General features: G+C 32.9%; 1 protein-coding gene across 1 annotated transcript; it reads left to right on the top strand.

Annotated features, from left to right (window-relative positions):
* Window positions 1–310: 310 nt before the first annotated feature.
* LOC132760619 (procollagen-lysine,2-oxoglutarate 5-dioxygenase 2-like) lies at window positions 311–11,419 on the top strand. Its single transcript, XM_060752629.1, has 3 exons — window positions 311–578; window positions 5,971–6,099; window positions 11,055–11,419. The coding sequence occupies exons 1-3, from the start codon at window positions 483–485 to the stop codon at window positions 11,064–11,066; spliced, it is 237 nt and encodes a 78-aa protein (XP_060608612.1). The 5' UTR covers window positions 311–482; the 3' UTR covers window positions 11,067–11,419.
* The last annotated feature ends 675 nt before the right edge of the window (window positions 11,420–12,094 follow it).

Genomic DNA, 12,094 nt, shown 5'->3' with positions numbered 1-12,094 from the left:
AAATTTGGCTGTATGTTTTAATTGACATTTGTAATAAATAACAAACATTAAGTTAACTGATAGCTGTAAAAAGCTTGAGTTTATTTTTTGCTTTATCAAATTAAAGATTATCCTGCTGTAACCAAAATTGTTGAGACCAGGCTCTATACTGTTCATAGCTTAATTTTCATATTTTAATATTGAAATCCCTTAAATTTCATTGACTTTGAAACCTGGCAAAATCATTCCACAAGTTTGGCAGATTATTGATTGATTTCATGATAATTGGTTGATAATTGGTTAATAATTGGTTGATAATTGGTTGATACATTTGTAATTGGTTAAAAATTGGTTGATAATTGGTTAATAATTGGTTGATAATTGGTTAATAATTGGTTGATAACTGTTTTCTTGTAAAAATAAAGTATTGATTAAATAGAGTATTATTTTAGGACACTAGGTTAGCCGGTGGTTACGAGAATGTACCTACTGACGATGTTCATATGACACAGATTAACCTACAGAATCAATGGCTGGAATTCTTACGTGTTTATGTAGCTCCCCTAGCAACCAAAGTTTATCCTGGATACTATAGTAATGTAGGAATACTGAAAATTGTTAATGCATGATTTGATGCTTGACATTGCTAGCTCTTGCATCCCCTCCCCCTACTTACCCTCATTAACAAAACTATCATCTTTGTCTCTAGGATGTGTTCCAGCACTTGCCTTTTTTATTGCTGTCTTAAAAATGTCATCTTGTAGAAACTTATAAAAAAGTCTACCTAAAATTATTAAAGTGTGGCTGTGACAATATAATACTTCTCGGACAAGATTTAATGTAAGTTTCTATGATTCTTTTTTTATCACATGACATGATCAGACTTTTATAAAAAAAAAATGGTAAGGGGAAATCTTTTGAAAATTAGAGAGGTAACAATTGCCAACTTTGTGTTTTATTGTTTCTATATTTGAGGGATTGGTTATTCAAGATAACTGAATCTCCCATGTTCTCCAGTGTGAGCTTTTATCATGCAACTGCTATGGTAACTGCCCGATAACACTTGCCTGATAATTATTTTTGATATCACATCAGTAACCTGATATCAAAAATTAGCCCCGCTCATTTTAGCGGACTTTTTAGCTCGACTATTCGATAAGAATAAGTAGAGCTATTGCAGTCACCCGAGCGTCGGCGTCGGCGTAACCACTTATGTTAAAGTTTTTGTAATAGTTCAAATATTTTCAAAGTCCATAGACATATGGCTTTGAAACTTTGCACACTTGTTCACCATCATGACCCCAACCTGTAAACAGGAGGAGGTAACTCTATCAAGCATTTTGACAGAATTATGCCCCTTTTTCGACTTAGAATTTACGTTAAAGTTTTTGTAATAGTTCAAATATTTTCAAAGTCCATTGACATATGGCTTTGAAACTTTACACACTTGTTCACCATCATGACCCCAACCTGTAAACAGGAGGAAGTAACTCTATTAAGCATTTTGACAGAATTATGCCCCTTTTTCGACTTAGAATTTACGTTAAAGTTTTTGTAATAGTTCAAATGTTTTCAAAGTCCATTGACATATGGCTTTGAAACTTTACACACTTGTTCACCATCATGACCCCAACCTGGAAACAGGAGGAGGTAACTCTATCAAGCATTTTGACAGAATTATGCCCCTTTTTCGACTTAGAATTTACGTTAAAGTTTTTGTAATAGTTCAAATATTTTCAAAGTCCATTGACGTATGGCTTTGAAACTTTGCACACGTGTTCACCATCTTGACCCCAACCTGGAAACAGGAGGAGGTAACTCTATCAAGCATTTTGACAGAATTATGCCCCTTTTCGACTTAGAGTTTACGTTAAAGTTTTTGTAATAGTTCAAATATTTTCAAAGTCCATTGACATATGGCTTTGAAACTTTGCACACTTGTTCACCATCATGACCCCAACCTGTAAACAGGAGGAGGTAACTCTATCAAGCATTTTGACATAATTATGCCCCTTTTTCGACTTAGAATTTACGTTAAAGTTTTTGTAATAGTTCAAATATTTTCAAAGTCCATTGACATATAGCTTTGAAACTTTGCACACTTGTTCACCATCATGACCCCAACCTGTAAACAGGAGGAGGTAACTCTATCAAGCATTTTTTTTAATATCAAGCACTAAGAATAGTCGAGCGTTGCTGTCCTACCGACAGCTCTTGTTTCAATTGCTTATATTCGAGCATTTTCATCAGCATGTGAATTCTACAATGTAATCTCGTACCCTTACAAGTCTTGAATCAATATGCGAAATTAATTTATTTATTATTTCGATTTCAATTACGAATAAATTAGATAGCAAATAGTTTTAGCACCAACTAAATGAAGTGACGTCATAATCTATATATTGCAATGACATCATCGATGTTCACGTCATACTATACATGTAATCATAACAAACAGGCTAGACGATTTTCTTTGAGAACTTGTAAATGTTTACTTTATTTCGCCGGATTATTATTTAATAAGTGAACAAATTGTTTCGTTTAAAAAATAAGACGCATTTTTGTGTAGCTTGTGTTTGATTGCCGATTTGACTTTTCTTTGATTGAAATTATCGTGAACTTTTGAATTTGACAATTCAAGACAAAAATTGCAGTAAAATTAGTTTATGTGATTCTAAGCGGATTTTTGGATCGATGTTTAAATTAAAGGTAAGAATGTTATCATATTAGGCCTACATTCTGTTGTATCTTTTATCCAAGTCGAAAGAAAAAATGGCCGCCAATTACAAATTCTAAGTGTCAGGGGTGGAGGAATTTGTTTTCATTGAACAAAAATTCCACTTTTTAACTTTGTTTTCTTTGAACAAAAATTCCACTTTTTAACTAAATTTGCTATTTAAAAGTAGATTATTTTGTTATTTTGACAGTTATTATGTGTTACATGATAAATAGAAAAACATGCTACTGTCTTTTGACAAGCCTCGCGCCTCGCCCTTTCTAGCATGTTATTCTCTATATGTGGCATTAAATTGTACAATCTGATTTAAGTAATGAACCAGTAGTCTTGACTGGAAAAATGTGTCACAGCATCAGAAAGTTTTAAACACATGGCAAAAACACCATTTAAATTACATGTTCATAATGGTAATAAACTATGTCATGTGGTAAATATATTGTTTGTTTCAAAATGAATGAAAAGATTGTCATATATTATGTAGGTTACCAAGTCATGTATGATGACAATTTTTTCTCAACCTTTATGTATAACTGCATGATTATACTAAATGCAAGATAATACTAATTCTTTTTTAACTGTAAAAAATGTGGTATTACAACCAGTAACTGTAACAGATGTGGTGTTACAACCAGTAACTGTAACAGATGTGGTGTTACAGTCAGTAACTGTAACAGATGTTTTGTTACAGCAAGTAACTGTTACGGATGTGGTGTTACAGCCAGTAACTGTAACAGATGTGGTGTTACAGCCAGTAACTGTAACAGATGTGGTGTTACAGCCAGTAACTGTAACAGATGTGGTGTTACAGCCAGTAACTGTAACAGATGTGGTGTTACAGCCAGTAACTGTAACAGATGTGGTGTTACAGCCAGTGACTGTAACCGATGTGATGTTATAGCCCGTAAATGTAACAGATGTGATGTTACAGTTAGTATTAGAACAATAAGACAAATATTTTATTGTGATGACCACCTTGAACCTTTAACTGCAATTTTCTTGCATGTTTTATGTCAATCTTTCTGTCGCCTTATAGTTGTTTTTGTATGTCAGTTAACTTTAAATTCTTATTACTGACTGTAAATTAATATGTGAATACTGAAACGAGCAATAATTGACCGGATTACAAGATTACCTTTAATGTTTAAGAGGTCAAAGATTATCACTGTTAACATATTGAAGTTCAAGGTTACATTATCTTACCTTGTGCATTTAAAGTCAGGTTATTGAGGTCACATTGATGTAACACCCTTACATGGCTTATTACTTTAAAATATTGGGATATACTAGGTGAATATTTCCTAATTATTTTTAGCAAAAATTATGTCAATACACAAAATTTACAGCTGGTAAAGGTCAAGGTCATGTCCTATATAACCCTCTTGGTTTCTGTATATTCTGCTAAAGTCAGATGGATTTATTATAGACTTAGATTTAGATTGTTTAAAATATTCTTTGTAAGATCTACTGTAAACCTGTTTCAGTTTCACTAAATGAAATAACTTTTCAAGTGTCTTGTACTGTTTCAGTTGTGTCAAAGACAAGGAACCTGAAAGGGCTTTTGGTTGGCTGTTATATTAATATATATCAATGGCATATATGCTAGGATTATGATACAGATAGTTTTATAACAGCATGTACAAGCATGTTTGATTATTTCTAGGACACAAGATTAAGCAGTGGGTACGAGAATGTTCCCACCGATGACATACATATGACACAGATTGATCTGCAAGATGGTTGGCTAGAATTCTTGAGAAAATATGTATCTCCTCTACAGCTAAAAGTTTATGCAGGCTTTTATTCAGATGTGAGTGATCACGTCATGTGACATAGAGTTTATATATTGTATATCTTTGACTGATAATGATGAGGGTAATTTTAATGAATTTATTGCGAAATAACGAGGATACTGTTGCCGTATCATCTGTACACGTGGCATTGGTATATGTTTTTGTTAACATCCATGTTTAAATTATCATCTTTTACAGAACTATTTTCTTCATTATTTTTCTTTTTTCCATAACTGAACACTTCCATATACCCATTTATGGCAAGTTTCCATAATAAGATAACCAATTATGTGAGTCAAGGGCTAGAAACTATTTTGTTCAAAACTGGTCTCTATTTTAATTAGAAGTTTTCCATTTTAATTAGAACCCATTCAATTACAGTTTGATATTTACATGGTATTGCTCTCTTTTCTTAAAAAAGAAATTTTCGATTTTGAGTTGCTTTTTTCCGAGTTTCTTTGTCCAAAATTATCAAGGTTTTTAATTAAAAAAATTAATTATTTTTTTAAACCAAAAAGAGAAAAAAACAAATAATAATAAAAAACACTATGTTGACTATGTTTCCAAACTGAATAAATGAAAATATTTTTAATTATAAAAATAAAGAAGATAATTGAAGATAAGGTTTTTAAATCAGTGATACAAATTTGATTTCCTGCCTTCTACACGAGCATGTAGTGAAGCTTTTGTTTGTTCTACTGAATGCTGGAATGCCTCTTCTGTGACTAACAGTCTTTTACTTTGATAATATTTTGTTTCTTTAACTAAAAAAGAGTGTTTGAGCAAGTAAATATGAGCCGCGCCATGACAAAACCAATGTATTGCGTTTGCGACCAGCATGGATCCAGACCAGACTGCGCATCAGCATACCAACCCTATTACAAGTAAAGAAACTGATAGCGAACAGCATGGATCCTGATCAGACCGCGCGGATGCTCAGGCTGGTCTGGATCCATGCTGGTCGCAAATGCACTATGTTGGTTATGTCATGACACGGCTCATATAAGTATAAAAATTTGATTATATAAATATTTGTGAGATAAAGCAGATGAATTTGAATTCAATATTTTGATAACAGTAAGTTGTTATAAATTTCTTACCTTAACAGAAAGCTTTATTCACATTCACCATTGCATATATAAGTTACAATTACTGTCAGTTACAAATTACATCTTTATGTAAGAAATATGCTTAGTACATGTTAGTAAATAAGTAACATCTTTATTTAATGAGGTTTCAAGATCATTCATGTAGGCCTCGGTATAAAAATGATGTATAATAATTATATATTATATACATAATTTTGTCAACATGATATTTGAAATAAATGTTTAATAGAATTATAAAGCAATTACAGTATATGTACATAAGTCAGTTTCTCATACATCTTACATGAAATTATATATATAATTATATATATACATTGTATATATATATCTTACTATATTATTTATCTTTTAACAGCTTCCTCGAGCTATATTAAACTTTGTAGTGAAGTATAACACAGAGCGTCAGAAAGAGCTGCGGCCCCATCATGATTCATCTACATTCACCATCAATATTGCCCTCAATACTCCAAAACTAGACTATGAGGTAATTATAGTGACTACGAGTAAATTATAGTAGTCCTCTTACTTATTAATTTGTTATTTTATATTTAAATGTTAAGAGGATATTTTTTCGTTTGAGTGTTATATGGAATATATTTTCACGAAACATGATAAAATGCCACATATTTTCACGAGCTGGCATATCTCATGACATGTTTGTTCATTTTACATTACACCTATAATGCAGCAAGTATAAAAAGTCTTCACAAAAAGTAGTATGCAATCGTACCTATATTACATACGAATGTATGTAATATTTTTCTTGTGTATGATATGTAATAGTTTTAATTTTGATTGTTGTTGGAATTCATACCTGTATGGTTTGATTTTGGGTGCTTCAATACCTGCGCCAGTTTTCATTTGCTTCATGATATTGTAAATTTTGTAAATTCCCATTGCAACTCTCTTGTACCATGCTTGACCCTCGTTTGGTCTCTCATTTGCCACTGTCAAGAAGAATGGGGCTTCTGGATCAAGCATTTCATTAGGCCTCTTTGATTGATATAATTTGTATAATGTGATAGGGCACTTTTCAGGGGTTTCTGGTATAGGCCATGCCTTTGGTTTATATGTTCTGCAAATGAAACCAAAATTTTCAATTTTATATTTAATGCAGTAAAATTGTTAAACTGTTGTGACTTATAACCTAAAAAAGGGAGACATTTTAAATTTAATATTTTATTTTTATATTTTAAAATTTAATGTTATTTTTACCATACTTAAAAATTGAATATTTATTTCTTCATGTGTTATTTGATTTTCTATGCCAGGTAGCTTAATTGGTTAGAGCATCCCAAATTTAGTTTCTATTCAGATTTGGGAAGGTTTCAGGTTCAACTCCTGATCTGGCTGAATTTTAAATGCACTATTTTTTTTTTATTTAGTAGATTATCATTATCAGAATTAATAAGAGGATATTTTTTCGTTCGAGTGAAATATGTAATATATTTTCACAAAACATGATAAAATGCAACATATTTTCACGAGCCGGGACGGCATTTTTACAGATTATATCTTTTTAAAAGGTGTAGTACCTGATATTCCTAGGTTCAGCACCACTTCTAGTTTTGGTTTGGCTTTCGGTGTCATAAATCAGGTACTCTCCGTGGACTATCTAATCTCAATTTTATGTCTCCCCCTTTCAGCGTAGAAGCTTTTTAACCAGTTCGCATACCAAAATCTGATGTGCAAACAAGCCACATGGAATTGAGTAAAGATAGTGTGTTTCCTGTCCCAAGTGTTTCATTTTCAATCATTTTTTGTAGGTGGTGGTCTTCTAGGCACTCGGCAGCATGAGGCTTGTTTCCCTTGCCCAAGGATTTTAGCTCCATTGACTTTTTTCTGAGGCATTCTCTTGTGTTTATAAATTCTCGGGAGTCACCTTTTATACCAACCAGATATTTTTTTGATTTTAAATGCCTTTCTAGTCGGCTACCAATAAAGGCATCCAATGAGCCTGGTTCATACTCATCCCCTTTATTTTTCTTTGCTGATAAAATGTATGTGTCTAGTCTCAATATTTGGACGGGAAGACAGACCGATTTTATAATCTGATATTTCATAGATGTCTGTCTTAAGATATATGCGAGGATTGAGAAGGAATAAGTTCAAAATCAGGAATATCTTGATCATGATCATTACCTGTAGCATTTTCAAAAGCTTTTTCAATTTCTGACTCAGTCATATTATCAATAATTGAATTTAATGAATAATTAGGTAGATCTAAATCAATTTCTTGTTGTGCTTCCATTTTTTTGCAGAAGACAAAAATTAGTAGTTAGTAGTTGATAGAAGTAAAAATAAAAATTCAACTCATTTTAGCTCACCTTGCACAAAGTGCAGGTGAGCTTTTAGGATGGCCAACCAAATGTGTCCGTCGTCTGTCCACATTTTATTCAAACGACATCTTCTACAATACCACTTGGCCAATATTAATGAAACTTGGCAGGAATACTCATTGTATGAAGCTCTATCAAGATTGTTCAAAGAATGCCATTCCATGCTAAACTCTGGTTGCTATGGCAACTAAAAGAAAAAACTTAAAATTCTTATACTTCAAAATTGAAAGGGCTAGAGTTTAGATATTTCTCACAAGGCTTTAGCTTGTTAGTTTTTACAAAGTATATCCAAATTATGGTCTAGAGTTGAAAATTTGTCTCTGTTTTGGGAGTTAAAGGGTTTTTTTTATTGCAAGGTTATATAGGCTTTCTTTGTAGCGATAAATTGAGATAGTGTATCTTGTATTTTTTGTCTCAACAGACATTGTTATGAAGATTTTTTCTGTTAAAGCATAAGAAAGATGAAAAGTTTATTGAATGTGAATGTTAATTCAAAACAGAGTCAATCAGAATAGCACAAATTTGAGAGCTACAGTGAAGTTGAATTCCCCATTCAATAATGGATTCTTCCATTAATTTCGTAACACATCAGAAAGGAAGACTGTGTCATTTCCAAAATACAATGTAAAATATTTCGGTTTTTGACAATGACTTGCACATTTTACGGCCTTCGTGGTCAATTCCTACGCATCAAAACTCCAAACCGGTGTTAAATAGCCGATATACACCTCTCAGGCCGATGTTATTTCTTAATTAAAGATATTGGTGTTCGGATTAATTTTCTTAGTTAGACCACTTTCTTTCATTCTAGATAGTTTTCACAACAAAATTCGACAAAAATTGTTTTTATTTATCAGATTTTTTAAACAAAATGTCGCCTTCAATGTGAAAATACACAGGGAGATAATAAGGGCGAGTGCATTGTTGTAGAATAATGCACGCTTCCGGCCTTCTTTGTCTATATAGAAAAAATTCCGATAGTGTTAGAATTACGTATTTATCATTCAACCAATGTATGCTTTAAACCTTTAGGCATATGATCAACGAAATAATAGTTCGACATCGGTTGGCTCGAACTACCGATCTCTCGAACAAATTTGCACAGGCCCTCTGAGTTCGAGCGGACGAAGTTCGACTGTACTTAATAAAGTCATATGATGATATTACAGAGTCAATGTTAAGGTGACAACAGACACTTTCCGTGGTACTCATATAAATGTCATTTTAACCATTTTATTTTAGTAATAATTGTGCCCCCACATTAGTGGGGGGCATTTAGATTTACCCTTGTCCCTCCGTCCGTCTGTCCATCCGTCCTTCCTTCCGTTCGTCCGTCCGTTCACTTTTGTGTCGCACGTAACTCAAAAAGTATTTGACCGAGAGTCATGAAACTTTACAGGAATGTTGATCAGCATGTGTAGTTGTGCACCTGGGTATTTTCGTGTGGATATTTTTAGTACTTTAAGAGTTATTGCCCTTGACTTAGTAAAATTTTGCGATTTTCAACTTGTGTCGCCTGTAACTCAAAAAGTGTTTGACAAAGAGTCATTAAACTTTACAGGAATGTTGATCAGCATGTGTAGTTGTGCACCTGGGTATTTTTGTCTGGATATTTTTAGTATTTTCAGAGTTATTGCCCTTGACTTAGTAAAATTTTGCAATTTTCAACTTGTGTCGCATATGTTACTCAAAAAGTATTTGACCTAGAGTCATGAAACTTTACAGGAATGTTGATCAGCATGTGTAGTTGTGCACCTGGGTATTTTCGTGTGGATATTTTTAGTACTTTCAGAGTTATTGCCCTTGACCTATTAAAATTTGCAATTTTCAACTTGTGTCGCACGTAACTCAAAAAGAATTTGACCTAGAGTCATGAAACTTTCCAGGAATGTTGATCAGCATGTGAAGTTGTGCACCTGGGTATTTTTGTCTGGATATTTCTAGTATTTTTAGAGTTATTGCCCTTGACTTAGTAAAATTTTGCAATTTTCAACTTGTGTCACACGTACATGACGTAACTAAAAAAGCATTTGACCTAGAATCATGTTACTTTACAGGAATATTGATCAGCATGTGCAGTTGTGCACCAGGTATTTTCGTCTGGATTTATTTTGTATTTTTAGAGTTATTGCCCTTCACTTAGAATTTGTTTGCAATTTTCAACTTGTGTCACAAGTTACTCAAAAAGGATTTGACATAGTCATTAAACCTTATGGGCAGGTTACTCATTATATTTAGATTTGCACCTGGGGTTTCGCTTGTGGATTTATCCAGTATTTGTAGAGTTATTTGCCTTGACTTAGTGAAAAGATTGACAGAACAGTGGCGCTGTGGGGGCACCCGTGTTCTATGGACACATTTCTAGTTGTTATTTATTTGAATCTTTGTGCATTAAATGTCGTTCACCATTATAAAAAAAAACATATTTGAAAAAATGCCTTTGTAAATGATTGATTTTGAATAAAATTCATAAAATTTTAAATCGTCATATCAAAGTCATTTTTATTTTATTTTTCTCGGACCCCTATGTTTCACGCTAAATAATTGCATAATACACAAATATAGCACCAGAGAGGGTCACAAGTTGCGGAAACATACTCTAACAACATTTTATGACCCAGTGACATCTGACCAATTAAAGAGCTGCAGATAAATATCAGTTAATAGCAAAAATTTCTTCAAATCTTAATATGATTTACTGTCCGTCTGGTATCTGTCGCACATGTCACATGACTATCGGTAAAATTTGAGGCACTCGGTGGGGGGGGGGGGAATGGAACGCATTTGCACACCGCTAGCGAGGTATTTAATTGCAGGGTTTTACATCTCTTTGAAATTTTAGGGGTCCAGTGGATGCACAGCATAGAAAAGATGGGGTCCAGGCCCGAATTTTAGGGGTCCAAAATTATATTCACTATAAAAGACTATGAAGACCACTCTATTTTGCTTAAAATCATTTATTTACCCTGTAAGAAATATGCATGTATATTGTACTGTTTTCATAAGATGTATATGATTTCAATATCTTTTCGAAAAAAAATAAAATCTCTGTTGCGCCCGTTGCGTCCGTTGCACCAAAAATCTCCGTTGCGTATTTTAGTGGTACCCCTAAACCGGAAGTACATGTGACGAAACGTCCGCCATGACGTTCAAGAAAATTGAGAAATTTTGTAACATAAACTCGTATTTCATAACAAAGAAGTGAAGATGAATACAATTATCGGTGTGCTTCGTTGAAACAGGTATTTTGTTAACTATTTGTGAAGTATTAAGGCATGACATTCAGTATTTATGTAAATATCAGCTCCCGGCGTCCCGTGTTATGATTTGACAATTATGATTTGTAAAATTATCAGGTCTAGGATTTCATTATATTTACGGACAGTCTGTAAATTTTTGGACAATCCATAATTTTACAGATTTTCTTATCTGTAAATTTACAGACAGTAAGTAAGAAAATAGTAGAAGTTGCATTGAAATTTAAAACCGCAGGACTGTTTAAATGAATAAGGTTAGGTATTATATAGTTCTGGCTTCCATAACTTTTTATGTCGCTTTTATTTTGACGTTGCGACAGTAAAGTTATGGGTCAACCCTATTTGCAAACGCTACCAGAATTTGACAGTTCGTGCGCGGTACATAAAAACTTCTTTAAATCACCCTTATTAATCAAATTTGGGTCAAATAAAAATACCAATTGATAAACAAATCAATTTTGAACCAATTAATGTTTTGTTTTTAAATGAAACTTCAATGACTTTGTGTACCCAACTATTTTTAGAGAAATATGTAGAGAATGTTTACCAATATGGAGTCTGCTTTCAAATGAGATCTCGCGGGACTTCATGTTTTGGAAATTCTAGCATCTATTTTTAGTAACGGACCGTACATTATTTTTTGTAAGTGTATGATTTTTATATAAAAACAAACAAATAATTCATAAATCATCACTTAAAACAATATAAAGCCAACATGTTTTTGGTACAATGTCTATTATTGAATAAATACACCGTTATTCATAATTGCAAAGCCATGTTTTCAGTTAAAAATAGCATTTGGGTCACGTGTCACCAAATGTCATGCAAAGGTATCCGAACCTAAATTCTCGCTGGTCACGTGATAATTAGGGCAGCAATGGCG

This window comes from Ruditapes philippinarum, unplaced genomic scaffold, assembly GCF_026571515.1.
Source record: "Ruditapes philippinarum isolate M1 unplaced genomic scaffold, ASM2657151v2 ctg11158_1_1_1_1, whole genome shotgun sequence".
Classification (NCBI taxonomy): domain Eukaryota; kingdom Metazoa; phylum Mollusca; class Bivalvia; order Venerida; family Veneridae; genus Ruditapes; species Ruditapes philippinarum.
This window is presented reverse-complemented; position numbering and strand designations above follow the sequence as displayed.